Source organism: Eutrigla gurnardus (genome assembly GCF_963514095.1).
Source record: "Eutrigla gurnardus genome assembly, chromosome: 11".
Classification (NCBI taxonomy): domain Eukaryota; kingdom Metazoa; phylum Chordata; class Actinopteri; order Perciformes; family Triglidae; genus Eutrigla; species Eutrigla gurnardus.
In genome coordinates, this window is record NC_139925.1 from 3,112,796 (window position 1) to 3,128,041 (window position 15,246).

At 49.4% G+C, this 15,246-nt stretch overlaps 1 protein-coding gene across 1 annotated transcript in view; it reads left to right on the forward strand.

Annotated features, from left to right (window-relative positions):
• The window catches only part of adgra1b (adhesion G protein-coupled receptor A1b), a 124,251-nt gene extending 113,063 nt beyond the window's left edge, over positions 1–11,188 (forward strand). The window contains exons 16-18 of the mRNA XM_084020969.1: positions 1,131–1,282; positions 8,946–9,041; positions 9,765–11,188. Of these exons, the coding sequence (XP_083877095.1) occupies positions 1,131–1,282; positions 8,946–9,041; positions 9,765–11,178 (1,662 nt within the window). The 3' untranslated portion in view covers positions 11,179–11,188. The remainder of the gene's footprint in view (positions 1–1,130; positions 1,283–8,945; positions 9,042–9,764) is intronic.
• The last annotated feature ends 4,058 nt before the right edge of the window (positions 11,189–15,246 follow it).

Genomic DNA, 15,246 nt, shown 5'->3' on the forward strand with positions numbered 1-15,246 from the left:
AGAAATCTGCATCTTAAAAGTCTCCAGGTTCTCAGCTTTCAGATGAAGTAAACCTCAAAAAGACCCCCAGCACTAGTGTACAATTAAATCACCCATTAACTCAGAATCACTTGATGTGAGGGACCCGACTCTTTATGACTTTAGATCAGACATCTTGGACAGGGAGGGAGGGGGTCTGGGACTCCTAGGCGAGGGGGTCTGGGACCCCTATGGGGTCCGCAGAGTGACTGCACCGGGTTAAACAGACAGCAAGCTTTATTAATGGGATTTGACTTCCCTGCGTTGGAGGTTTGTTCTTCTTTTTTTTTATCAGGAAGTAGAAACTTAATCAGGCCCCTTAACTTCACCATGTCTGTTAGTTTGAGACCCCCCCCCCCCCCCTTATTTCCATATAACAAACACACTTCCTGTCTGTCTCCTCGCGGCGCTAATGAAGCCGTGCGGCGGCGCCGACTCGGCGGCGGTGATTGACTTACGCTCTTTTGCTCTCCAATAACCAGCTCAAGGACATTTCCAATTAGCATCCGGGCGCCGCACGCCGTCGTTCCCCCTCGGCCGACCACGCCGCAGAGAAGCCGCTTGATTGGCCGTCTCAGGTCTGACCAGGTGGAGAACAATTTAAATGTTTCTCTTTTGTTGTAACTCCTTTTAAACAAAGTTCAAGCATCATTTTCTGAATATTAAAAGGAGGTGTGTGCTCGGTGCATTCTGGGACACAATCAACGTGACTGTCATTTATATTCAGGTTTATTATTCGCCGTGCACACGCCCGTGTCCTCTAACTCCGCTGATAAGGAGGCGCTCAGCATCCGCCGGCGTCGCCTCGCCGTGACGCTCTCATCCCAAACAACCTTGATGATTCGCCAGCACCCCCCCCCCCCCCCCCCCAACCTGCCTCTTTCATTCCTATTATTGTCTTTACGTGAAGGATGAGACGCAGCCGATCCGGCTCTCTGCTGAGACGCCCTTGGAGTGACATTGACGTCTCCTGAACAATCTGTTTCTTTTCTCTGAGTTCCAGGGATGAGATCAGGTCTGACGTTTCCACGGAGACGAACGGTACAGAATGTGGAAGATAAAGTTCAGTGGAGTCAAATAAATAACTCCTCCTCCTCTCTCGGCTGCACCAGGTGGGGGTCGTGCTGCACTACTCGTCCCTGGCGACCATGCTGTGGCTCGGGGTGACGGCCAGGAACATTTACAAGCAGGTGACCAAGAAGCCTCCGCAGAGCCAAGATGGTGACCCGCCGCCGCCGCCGCCGCCCAGACAGCCGCTGTTGAGGTAAGCACAGGTGTGTGTGTGTGTGTGTGTGTGTGTGTGTGTGTGTGTGTGTGTGTGTGTGTGTGCGTGTGCGTGTGTGTGTGTGTGTGTGTGTGTGTGTGTGTGTGTGTGTGTGCCATTCCCATCCCCTGTAATGATTTGAAGCCGTGGTGGAAGAAGAGAAAAATATTATAAATATTATAAATATACTGGATTACAAGTAAAGATTCCACAGGAAAACGCCCAGTTCTGCAGCGTAGGCCCAGCGAAGGTTTTCATGAGGACGTAGAGAAGAACAAATAAAGCTCTGCTACATATTTGTATTAATTTTCCCACAATCAGATCTCCTTGGTTTGTCACACGTTGGTTCAATTCAAATAATCCATTTAATATATAGATTTTACATCTTTAGCTCTATTTTATGTGGTGTATGTTTTTTGTCCTGTCTGTGTTTAATGTGGTCCCTAGTGCTGCTGGTCTAGTGCTGCTGGTCTAGTGCCGCTGGCTGCTGCTGGTCTAGTGCTGCTGGTCTAGTGCTGCTGGTGGTCTAGTGCTGCTGGTCTAGTGCTGCTGGTGGTCTAGTGCTGCTGGTGGTCTAGTGCTGCTGGTCCAGTGCTGCTGGTCTAGTGCTGCTGGTGGTCTAGTGCTGCTGGTGGTCTAGTGCTGCTGGTCTAGTTCTGCTGGTCTAGTGCTGCTGGTGGTCTAGTGCTGCTGGTCCAGTGCTGCTGGTCTAGTGCTGCTGCTGGTCTAGTGCTGCTGGTGGTCTAGTGCTGCTGGTCTAGTTCTGCTGGTCTAGTGCTGCTGGTGGTCTAGTGCTGCTGGTCTAGTGCTGCTGGTCTAGTGCTGCTGGTGGTCTAGTGCTGCTGGTCAAGTGCTGCTGGTGGTCTAGTGCTGCTGGTCTAGTGCTGGTGGTGTTGTGCTGCTGGTGGTTTAGTGCTGCTGGTCTAGTGCCGCTGGCTGCTGCTGGTCTAGTGCTGCTGGTCTAGTGCTGCTGCTGGTCTAATGCTGCTAGTCTAGTGCTGCTGCTGGTCTAGTGCTGCTGGTGGTCTAGTGCTGCTGGTGGTGTTGTGCTGCTGGTGGTCTAGTGCTGCTGGTCTAGTGCTGCTGGTCTACTGCTGCTGTAACAGGATCTCTGTTTAGAGACATACGTAGAGTTTTGTTGCTATTTTAAGGTGGAATTTTAAGGTGGTATTCTTCTACAGTTTGCTTCTTGTTTTCATTTTTACTAAATGCAAATCTCAAAATGAGTTTGTGTCGTTTGAAGTGTTTGTGAGTTTAATCCGTCCTCTCGTTTGTGTTTGTGAATGCATATTGATTCATGCTCGCGTGTATTTATGTATATATGTATGTATATATATATATATATATATATATATATATATATATATACATATATGCATCTATTTTTCTGACGCTTGCTGGCTCGTGTTTCCTTTCGACGTTTCTCACAGATGAGTTATTGCCTCGTTCATCTGCAGAGACGTCCACGTTTGCATTCCTTCCCGCCTCCGGCTCCGTTCGCTCCGGAGTGATACGGCTGTCAGCTCTTCCTGGTTGCCCCCCCCCCCCCCATCACCAACCAAACGTTTGTTGCTCACGTTCACAAATTGCATTTCTAATCTGAGTGGCTGTCAGCCACGAGGAGAGACGTTCAGGTGTCTGGGGAAACGCCAGAGATTAGAGGAGCCGAGTGAATTCCCTTTGAATCAGTCAATGAATGATCTGAGGCCTGTTTGACTCAGACTCACCTGTTACAGGTGACACTCAGGCTGCTAATCGCTGCTTAGCAACAGTAACAATGCATGAGACGGATGAGCATCTGTCTCCGGTTTCCTGTACTTCATGTACTTAAAAATGATCTGTAATGTTTAATGTGGAAATACTCCACCAGCATCCGCTTTCATCTCCTCCCCATCTCCATTATCTTGAAGTCACCAGGTGGACTCCTCCTCTGAGGGGGAAACACAATAATAGAATCCTCTTATTTGTGTTGGGGAGGAAAGGTAAGACCCTAATAAGGTTACAAATGTAATGAACATTAAGTGAATGTCTGTTGACATGGTAACCAGTTAGCCGACCGGAATCAGCTGCAGCACCTCGAGGTCACAAGAGCTAATTAGCAAGCGAGCAGAGAAGTCGACGGCGTTAGATTATAGTAACGGATAAACATCGGATTAATTAACCCGATCTGAGGGTTAAAGAGGAGCTATTATGTTGCTGCTGCTTCTTCTTCTTCTCGTTCTCCTGAACTGATTAAAAAGCCTCCATTTAAATCTCTTCTTCTGTTAAAGTGGTGATGTCACCATGTAGCTCATTAGCATCATATCCGCTACCGTCGCTAGTTAGGCCCCGCCCTCCAACAAAAGCTAGTGAGAGTGTGGAGCCGAGCGTAGACCTCGACAAGGAAGAGGAGCATTTCTGACAAGCACACTAAAGAGGTCGACCAATCACAGCAGAGTTGGCCAGAGCAGACTGGGCTTTTTGGGGAGGGAGGGGCAGGGAGCTGCTGCTGTTTCTCAACAACACGTAAAGAGATTCCAGTGTGTTTTAGTGCCGTTTTCAGCACATTTTTGATGAAAAAAGTCATTGATGAAGGTAAATGTGCAGATTCAGCAGGCGGGCGAACTCAAAACAACTCTGGAACAAGACAGGTGACTTTGAGGTGCTCATGTGATCGCGGTGTGAAGGTTAGGAGCCACTGCTGTAGCCTGACAGATGTTTTATTTGTAGTTTTAAAACAAGTTGAAGCCTCAGATCCACATCCTGGCATTTGTTAGAGTCTGAACGGGGCAGCCCTGTGAGGCAAAAAAAAAGAAATGGAGGGCGCATGAATGCCAGGAGGAAGGTCAACGACTTGACACAAGCCGTTGCCATGGCGTCACATACGCACTGTACAACTAATAATCTCAATCAGGCCGCGGAGCCGGCAGCCTCATCACCAGTCTGAATGCATTTAGACCTTTTCGACCCGTTCACTTCCCGCTCAGACACGCACATCAGATTGAGTTTCTCCTTCTTATGATTTCTTCGTCTCCACTTCATTCCTTTTCTGCTGACTCGGCGGCGTTTGGCGTGTTTAAGAGGATCAGCTTTTGGACTCGTGCGGCGCGGCGAGGAGGTGCTGTCTGAGCCTTCCTGCAGAATGAAAACCCTTTTTCATAGAAGGGTTCACATCGGAGACAAACGAATTTCCTTGAACTTTCTGAAACATTACTGAGGACGATATAGCCGACGACCCCCCGCACGGGGAAATGTTTTAAACATGTGGACTGGATATGAACCGGACCGGAATAACTCGCCGTTTGCTTTCAGCGTTCTGGAGGATTATTGAGGAACTCACGCTGACTTTTTTTATTATCAGCCGTTCACCTGCAAGTCATGAGTGATGAACGCTGCCGTATGTCTGACATGATTAAAAGCTGAAGCAGCTCAATAATGTATTCCTAAAGAATCACCCGAAGCCCCTGAGGATAAGGACCCCCCACCCGATAAGGACCCCCACCCCGCCCGATAAGGACCCCCACCCTAGAAGCTATAAGCTGCACTTTTCCTTCGCAAAGCAAACCCTCAAGACACCTGCGTGATTGGATTTTTTTATAATATGGAACATTCTGGAGGCTCTCCCATCATGCATTGCTTGTGAATGAGATAATTTGTCTGGTGGGGGGGGGGTGGGGGATCGTGTGGCGCTGCAGTCGAGTTGATCCGCGGTGATTGACTGTAATGCTTCCCGTCAGACGGCTCATGCAATGAGACTTAGCAGCTGGAGACAAATCAATTTCTCCTCCGAGCACCTCCACCCCTCCCCCCTCCCAGCATCCCACCTCATCTCCCTCTGCCCCTCCCCCTTCCTGACAGCATCATGGCGACCGCCGCACCGACCTTTTGTGGTGAAACCTGCGACGCCGCATCAGACACGTGAAATGCCTCCGTCACCTGACCGCCGCACGCCGGCGAGGCGTCTGCAGGTCCTCTGAAGCGCCGTTTCCCGTCTCATGCAGAATCTCCAGACATCTGTTGAATTCCACCGGCAGCATTAACAATCACAATTACGCAGATTTGCTTCTATTTAAACCCACAATGAAGAGGATGTGCTTTGCTCTGGTTTTAGGGGTGGGGTTGAAAAGCTCCTCTCAGCTTCTGAAAAAAGGAAAATGGCGGGTATCGGCGGCTGGTGATGCATGAACTATGAGATGTGTGTATTAAAAAATGAAACGGTCCAGTGACGGAGAATATCGAGCTCGCATCACAAAACGAGTCGACGGCGGCGGAGAGGAGAACATGAAATGAAAATATGCTTTGGGTTATCTTGCTGAGTCAGAGGAGGAGACTCGAGTCCGTCTGTTGAAAAGGAACTACACTTTCACAACGCATGTTAAGACGTCCAAAGATGACAGTTAACATGAAGAACTCTTATACTGGATGACATCACAGGTCCGAGACCTCTCTGGTTTCCGGCTGTGAGGGAGGACAGCTCACAGATATGGATTGAAAATGTATTTGAGGTGGAGTTTCCCTTTTAAATACAAGTCTACAGCTAGCTTAGCTTAGCTCAGTTACTGGAAACGGGTGGAAACAGCTAGCGTGGCTCCGTCCACAGGGAAACAATATCTTTCCATTACAAGACATAGTTTCCTCGTGACCAAAATCTATATTTATCCAGCCAAAATAAAAATGCTTATACCTTAAACTCTTTAACATTCTGGGATCACTTTACATGTTTTAAAGAAACATAATTTTCCCTGAACATCCTCCACCGTGCGCTAGACTGATTTTTTTCATGTCATTCATGACGATATTGACAATTATCCTGATAATGACAATTACACCAGGATCAACTTATTATGTTGTGAGTATTATGAGTGTTTTTTTTTAATCATGATCTACAATAAAATCCTATCCGATATCGAGCTTGCATGAAATGCTCCTCCATCAGTGTATGAATGAGTGTGTGAAGATGTTCTGAGTGGTCAGAAGGTCGATCTGTTCATTTCATTCTTGGCCAGAAAGCTTGTGAGCGTGTTTCCCAGGACGTTGACCCAATGCATTAAAAGTTGCTCGTTTGCAGACGTGCAGGAGTTCAGTACATTAAAGTCTTCTGTTGTACGACCGTCCGTTGTCCCCCGCTGTACTTTGCATATCCTGGACCCGGTCCAGAGAGAGGACGCCTCTTAGTCACCGCACAGAGGACGGAGGAGCAAGGATGTCTGGGAAGTCACCGTGTAGCTGCCGGCTAAAAGGCACTTCAGGCTCTATTTATATCAGATGTTTTCCTAAACTCACTCTGAAGCACAACTCTGCATGCATGGCCATTTTGTCCCGAAGCCTTTTTTCTTTGTTTTTAATAGAACGGCCAGCAAAATAAATGTGTGTGTGCAACACTTTGTACGTGTTCAACACAAGAGCGAGGAGAGAATTTCAATATGACTTCAGGAAACCAGCGAGCTCTCTGCAGGAAACCAGCGAGCTCTCTGCAGGAAACCAGCTCTGCAGGAAACCAGCGAGATCTCTGCAGGAAACCAGCGAGCTCTTCTGAGGGAAACCAGCGAGCTCTCCTGCAGGAAACCAGCGAGCTCTCTGCAGGAAACCAGCTCTGCAGGAAACCAGCGAGATCTCTGCAGGAAACCAGCGAGCTCTTCTGAGGGGAACCAGCGAGCTCTCTGCAGGAAACCAGCGAGCTCTCCTGCAGGAAACCAGCTCTGGGGGAAGCCAGCGAGCTCTCTGCAGGAAACCAGCGAGCTCTCCTGCATGAAACCAGCGAGCTCTCCTGCAGGAAACCAGCGAGCTCTCCTGCAGGAAACCAGCGAGCTCTCTGCAGGAAACCAGCTCTGCAGGAAACCAGCGAGATCTCTGCAGGAAACCAGCGAGCTCTTCTGAGGGGAACCAGCGAGCTCTCTGCAGGAAACCAGCGAGCTCTCCTGCAGGAAACCAGCTCTGGGGGAAGCCAGCGAGCTCTCTGCAGGAAACCAGCGAGCTCTCCTGCATGAAACCAGCGAGCTCTCCTGCAGGAAACCAGCGAGCTCTCCTGCAGGAAACCAGCGAGCTCTTCTGAGGGAAACCAGCGAGCTCTCTGCAGGAAACCAGCGAGCTCTCCTGCAGGAAACCAGCTCTGGGGGAAGCCAGCGAGCTCTCTGCAGGAAACCAGCAAGCTCTCTGCAGGAAACCAGCAAGCTCTCCTGCATGAAACCAGCGAGCTCTCTGCAGGAAACCAGCGAGCTCTTCTGAGGGAAACCAGCTCTCTGCAGGAAACCAGCGAGCTCTCCGCAGGAAACCAGCGAGCTCTCTGCAGGAAACCAGCGAGCTCTCCGCAGGAAACCAGCGAGCTCTCCGCAGGAAACCAGCCAGCTCTCCGCAGGAAACCAGCGAGCTCTCCTGCAGGAAACCAGCGAGCTCTCCTGCAGGAAACCAGCTCTGCAGGAAACCATCTCTGCAGGAAACCAGCGAGCTCTCTGCAGGAAACCAGCAAGCTCTCTGCAGGAAACCATCGAGCTCTCTGCAGGAAACCAGCGAGCTCTCCTGCAGGAAACCAGCTCTCTGCGGGAAATTAGCGAGCTCTCTGCAGGAAACCAGCTCTCTGCAGGGCTGAAGCGGCTGAAGCTTCTAGAAGCGCCTCTTCTCATATATGCTTATCTGGCTGACGGCTGTGTAAATGGCTTTCTGTGGGAGAGGAGATTCCCCCGGGGGAACGTTCCACTCAGAGACGGTGACAGGCCGGTAATGCCGCCGCGCTGCCATCACCCCCCCTCTTTGTTCCCCAACCACCCTTCACCAAAACCAGCCCAGACAAACATCTTGATTGTAATTGAATTTTTGGGGGGACGGCTGCTGTGTGACGGAGGACAGAGAGGGAGGATGAAGATGGAGCGGTGGGAAGGTTAGAGCTCTGGCAGAGGTCGAGATGGAAGTGGAAAGGAGGAGGAAATAGCGTTGTGTTATATAGGACAGAGGATGACGGTGCAGAGAGGGGGGATTAGCTTTGTTCCTGCTGAAATCCTCACCTGTGTGGACGAAGAATTAAAACGGTTTATTCACTGTTTCTCTACGTGAGACAGATAATCATTCATGTGTGTTGTATGATGGTGTGATATGATTATTGAGGGTTATCATCCCGTGTAAATCTGGATCTTCTAATCACACTCTATTCCTCAGGGTTGGTTCAGGTGCTGGAAATCCTTAAAAAACACTTGAAAATAAGTGTGGTGTTTTCAAGGTCTGAAAAGTGCTTGGATTTGACTTTGGAGGAGGTGCAGGAACCCTGAAAGGAGCTTCGGCTTCCCTCTTCAGAACCGGAGGGTTCCGCCTGGTTCACACCGCAGTAATGAAGTGTGTGTGTGGTTTACAGCATTGCTCTTGAAATTCACCACTTCACCTGCTCTCTAGAAAACGTCATTCAAGTGAACCAACGTTTCTTCCAGGATGAACTGACTGTAGGAAACGTCTCCTTCTGCTCAGAACCACGTTTTTTAAAAAAAGCACAACGAGTCAGTCGTGGACAGGACATAGAAGTGTGATGTCACCCGCAGAGCGTGATCACTAACACGTCGACGAGCTCAAACGTTGCATTTGAGGAAAGTGGGGAAAAGATGTCCGACCAACATGTTTCTGTGTCTGTTGTTTGTTTGCTTCAGTCTGTCGTCTGATCTGTCTGTTTGGGTCTAATTGCTGTTTGTCCTTCTCTCCCCAGGTTTTACTTAGTGAGCGGCGGCGTGCCCCTCATCATCTGTGGGGTCACGGCGGCCGTCAACATCGACAACTACGGCAGCGGGGAGCAGGCGCCGTAGTAAGTCCTCCATTTGCTTTCTGCCCTCGAGAGCTCACATTAGTCCAGACACCAGACCAGGAACCAGAGACTGTCTGTGGTCCCCCAGAGGTCTAGATAGTAGCTCACATGAGTCCAGAGACCAGACCAGACTATGTGGAGGAACCAGAGACTGTCTGTGGTCCAAACAACAAGGTCTCTGCTGTATTTATGTCTAGATGACCTTATTTGGAGTGTTGATGGAGCAGCTACAATGTTAGCGTAGCCTAGCACCATCAACCAGACTCCATTCAGAAAACCAGCGTTTTAACAGTAGTTATCTTGTGGTCTTGCAGACAGACCTAACAAAGCATGACTCAGCACTTTTTACTGATCACCATCATGATGGAGTTATTTCAGCATCCTTTCCATCTGGTTATTGATATTAAATCACAGATCAATACTTTATTCTGGTTCCTCCAGCCCACGTGGGTCCTGCTAGATCCAGTGAATCCAGCTTAGTGAAATCCACCGAGCACCTCTGGATGATGTCATGATGATGTCATGAACCCAGACAGGACAGGGTCTGGTTTCCTGGTGGATCTGAGACTTCAACATGTAAAAGCAGTAATAGTGGTGATTTCACCACTTTGTATTGTATGGGTTCTGCTGTATTATTTTAACATAAATCAAGGTATTAAAATGTCCTGCTGTGTGTGTGTGTGTGTGTGTGTGTGTGTGTGTGTGTGTGTGTGTGTGTTGCAGCTGCTGGATGGCGTGGGAGCCCAGCCTGGGAGCCTTCTTTGGCCCCGTGGCCTTCATCTTCCTGGTGACCTGCGTCTACTTCCTGTGCACCTTCATCCAGCTGCGGCGACGCCCCGAGAAGAAGTACGAGCTCAAGCAGCCGACGGGCGAGCATCAGAGGCTGGCCGCCGTCGACGTGCCCACCCACTGCCACCAGGGGGCCGAGCCCGGAGCCCTGGCGGCGCCGTCCGGCGGGGGCCAGTGCCCCGCCGGCTGCCCCGGCGTTCCCATCAACCCCGCCCTGCTGGCCAACGAGCACTCCTTCAAGGCTCAGTTACGAACGGCAGCCTTCACCCTCTTCCTGTTCTTGGCCACCTGGACTTTCGGGGCGCTGGCCGTGACGCAGGGCCACTTCCTGGACATGATCTTCAGCTGCCTCTACGGTGCCTTCTCCGTCACCCTCGGCCTCTTCATCCTCATCCACCACTGCGCCAAGCGTGACGACGTCTGGCACTGCTGGTGTTCCTGTTGCCCCGGACGCCACGGCAACGCTGGCGCCCATGGTCCTGCCCCGCCTCGGCCCAAAGTCAACGTGAACGGGGACACGCCCGGCCACGGCCACAGCCACTGCCACCACGACTCGCCGTGTCAGGGCAAGGCGCTGATTGGCTGCAGCCATGGCGGCCTGGCTCACTGTAAACACGCCGCGCTTCCGTCCTCGCAGAACCACGTGACGTGTCTGGCGCCGGTGACGCCATGCTGCGCAGCCCTGCACAGCCAGCAGCTCATGGAGGAGGAGCCGGCGGCGACGCACGTGCTGCTGCACGCTGACCCGGAGGGCTACCGCCCGGGGATCCAGCTGCACCCATGCCTGAAGAGCAGCACCAGGACTAAAGGGCGCCACTTCAGCCGCCGGGCCGGCGCCTGCGGGGCGGGGGCGGCCAGCGAGAGGGAGTATGCCTATCACATCCCGTCCAGCGTGGACGGAGGCAGCGTGCACAGCTCGCACACCGACAGCCCCCTCAGCACGCACGAGCGCCACGCCCACATCTGCCCACACCTGGCCCACGAGGGCCACCACGACGGGCACCACACGTGCCACGCCGCCGCCGCCACGCACGAGGCCCTGGCGTGCCACAACCCCTGCCATCGGCACATCTGCTGTGCCAAGGCGGACCTTTTCCCGTCCCTGTGCCCGGCGGAGACGGGCGACGCCGGCGTCTTCCTGTGCGGCTGCGGCAAGGTGGCGGAGCAGGAACCGATCGCGGCGCATCACCACCTGGAGATGCACGCGGCTCGCAGACAATCCTACCCCCAGAACCCGCCCAATCAGAACGGCATCCTCAAGGGGGGGCTGCACGAAGGACTCCTGTACACGTCGGACAGCACGGGGAATATACGCACCGGACCCTGGAAGAATGAAACTACTGTGTAGTGTCGGGGGAGGGGGGAACAGGAGAAAGACAAACCCTCGCCTCCGTTTCTAGAATCAGAAAAACAAAAAAAATGAATTGAACAACATTTTAAACGTCACAATCAGCGTGGGATGTTTTGATTTTAATGTCCTCATGTTTCTATGTGTGCTGTTTTACTGTACAGAAATCTGAAATCACGTGTCGCATCATACCATCAGATGTAAATGAAGGTATTCCCATTGTTCCATATTACTACGGATCTCTGTCTATATATATACAAGAAAGTGAATGGTTGTACGTATGATTATGTGTGTTAGTGCTCAACGGCAACACGCAGCAACATTGGTTTTTACTTTGGGTCTGAACCATCAAATAGTCTACAACCTTCAGTACTTTAAAGAACTCTTGGCATCCGTGTTTTAGCCGACTAAACCAGCAACTTTAGACTTCATGGGTGTTTTTTTTGTTTGCCATTCAGTCAAGCAACTGTGAACATCGACTTATTTTCTAAATGATACACAAAGATGCTGTTGCTTGCAGGACAGATGCCAAGAGCAGTGAAATGAAGCGTCCTCTTCCAGGTCGGTGTTGATCGTGATCGTCTCTATGATGTCCTCACTGTTGTCTTTCTTATAATTCTGGAGAGAAAGGAAATTAACGGCAGCTTCGACAGCAGTCGGCCATCGTGAATAGAGAGTTGGTGTCATCGAGTCATTAGGTGCGACTTGTATCAACGCTGTGGCCGATTCATTGCCAAACTACTTCACACATCAGTTCTTTGTGAAATCAAAACAGTCCAAATGTTTTAGGGAAATAAGAGCAAATGAGATTATTGGAGAAAACAACGAGCTGCTAACCTCCCTGTGATCAGTGTAGGGCCGGTATCGCTACTCCATTCCTTTTACGCTATCGACCAAAACAACCCATTGCCAAGTAGAGAACTACATTCAATACTTAATCGTGGTCCAGATCTAGAAAAAAAAACATTTGTATGACTTCTTGCAACCAATCGATCGCCTGCCTGTTTTGCTCAAGGGAGCTGGTGGCCAGCAGCCAGCTAATAATGCTAATAGCGCAAAAAAGCTACAAGAGCTAACAGCTTGAAGCGAGAAGGATACTGGAAGGGGGATCGTTTCGGGGTCGGCGTTAACGGTGCAGGGATCACTTTAAGGGTACTGGTCTTAGTACAACGAGACCACGCCCCCTCAGACCCCTGTCCAGTTATCTTCCCTCTTAATAAAAAGTAACATATTAGCCATCGTCACCCGACTATTAGCTGGACAAGATGACACATGAAAGAAATTAGTGCAAAAGCAGTCCCGTTATGTTTTATAATATTTTATCATCAGTGTCATAAAAGCCCAAAGCCTGCATGCCTTGTTGTTTGTAGCAATTTGTTAGATTTAAACGGTGTAAAACGAATGCCCAGCCACGAATATATGATTTGATACGAATATATGATTTGCCTGGACTTGCTGCAGCTTGCCACGTTTCTAGTTCCACACAAAACACATCATTTACCAAGACTAAGGGCCGGTTCGCTCCCGAAAAAGGTCCAGTTCCTGCATTGAAACCGAGGCCACAATCATTCATTGGTTACATTTTTCCTAAAATAGACAGTTTTCTCCAACAAAAACGTCTGACATCTTAGCGGCTTGGCTAGGTAGCTTGCTAATTCTGCCCATGCTTTCCTGCTGCTTGCAGAACATTTTCTGAACAGCGTGTATACTAGCGATCTCATCACGTCGCAGTGCGCTAGTGAGCTAATTCTTGTCTCATTTTCGTAAACAGTAAATCCATCACATGTGCTAATAGGCGATTAGCTCGCCAATCACCAAAAAACAGGAGACGACACATAAATGGTACGCCCCCCACCAAGGTGAACGCACCCCTTATTTCCATCCTAGAACCCCAGTCCAGAATCACAATGCTCTTGGATCTGCTTTGACAGATAACTTGTGTTTTTTTGTTTGTTAGCGTGAAGGTCACATTCTCTTTGAAGTACTTCTACCGCTCCTCAACAGAGAAGGCAGAAGAGGCTTCGTATTGATTTAGAAGCACTTGTTTGTTTTATGAATGATGATATTGAGTACGATACTCCAGACAAAACCACTCATCTCGTCAGAAAAATCCAAACTTTAAAAAAAAAAAACAAGAAAAAAAGAGTTCATCCAGGCAGATCTCACAGCGATCCCCGCTCCCGTGAAAAAACCACCTCGGCATGCACACCATCTCTTTATCCATCTTGTGCACTCTCGTCTGTGTATATAGAATCAGTTTCCGATGAATTATTTTATATGAGATTTAAGATATTTAACAATTAAAATAAGTCTATATGTAAAGAAAGTAAAAAAAAACGGACCTCTCAATGTTAATACTCAGTATCTGAGTTTAGAAATGTCCTTTTTTTTGGTTTGTTTTTCTAATGCCTTTTTTTTTTTGCTGTTGCAATTTGAGTTGACTTCATGAAGTATGCAGACTCGCCGCGTGTCGTGAGTTATCCTTTCATATCAGAAATAGAAAAATGCACTACCCATGATAACCATGTTCGGCCTGCCAGGATTAGAATTTGTCACTTACGGTCTGTTTATTGTAGAAATGTTTGTTTCGGGAAAAAAATTAATTTAGAAAAAAAGTGACAACCGAAAAAATACTAGCGTGATACTCCCTTTATTTGAACGGCAGGCATCGGGCCGAGACAAAAAAAACTATTATGGGGCCAATTTAAAACAGTGGCTCGTAATTTGATCACAGATTGATACGGGCTCCTTTGAGCCTCCGTAAACACACGCTGGCAGTCGGCTGTCCTGGCTCTCTAGTTATTGGAAAGGGATTTGTAACAGTATCACCACGACAACAAACAACATTCTGAAATCTGCCTAAAAACCCCATGAAGCTGAGAGAACAGCCGAGCTTCTCTGGTGTCTGAGAGACGATGTGTTGGTGTGTCATGTGGGCCGACTTCTCTGTTGTCATCGGTAACAGATGTAGCCCCCCCCCCCCCCCCCCCCCCCCAAAACGAGCTCGCTGACTCACCGGGCTGCTGGAATATTCACCTGTGGTACTGTGACAAAAAAAACAACCTAAAGCCAGTTTTCACTTTTTTCTACATTGACACAGATTCCAATAAATGTATTTTTTCACCATGCAAACGGATGACGGCGTCTTTGGCGTGTGTGTGTGTGTGTGTGTGTGTGAGTGAGTGAAAGTAAATGCCTGGGTTTTTTTATTATATGGGTTTTTTTGTCTCGATTCTCGGCGTAATGTGTTTATTCCTTCTGACAGCGTGATGGAGATTGAGATGCTTTACGGAGAAACCACAGGGGAGGAATTCAGATGATAGCAGGCTTCACTGCCACTCTGTCAGGGTGTGTGTGTGTGTGTGTGTGTGTGTGTGTGTGTGTGTGTGTGTGTGTGTGTGTGTGTGTGTGTACACACACATGCGTGCACAGGCATCCACGTGTGCACACATCGGCCAGGAAATGAGACGGTGTGTCTTCCGTGCATCACAAATCACACCCAGGTTTGACAGGCCATGAAACGCCCAACACATTTAATATGCAGCTGGATATTTTCCTGTTCTTCTCCAAGGCCAAGCGACCCCCCCCCCTCCCCCCCCCATGCCATCAGATTACTCGTCTGACTAAAACCGTGTGAAACGTCAGACCCCGCCTTCTCCTCGGCCGGCCGTGAAGACGCAGGCTGGACACAAGTCCTGCAGGCGGGCCATTAAAGGTGAGTCACTGACGTCTGAAGACAAACTATTATTTTTTGTGTGTTGCTGCAACGGTTCTGTAAACGGTAAAGAGCCAGGGCCGATGGGGCCAATATTCTGCATTCAACAAGATTCATATTTCATCTTTTAAATCTCTGAGACCATAAACTCATGTTTACAATGTTTACTGAGATAATACATCAAGAGAGAAGTAGGACCATTTTCTCATAGACTTCTATACAACCAGAGAGGAGTCGCCCCCTGGTGGCCAGCAGAGAGAAGTAGGACCATTTTCTCATAGACTTCTATACAACCAGAGAGGAGTCGCCCCCTGGTGGCCAGCAGAGAGAAGTAGGACCATTTTCTCATAGAC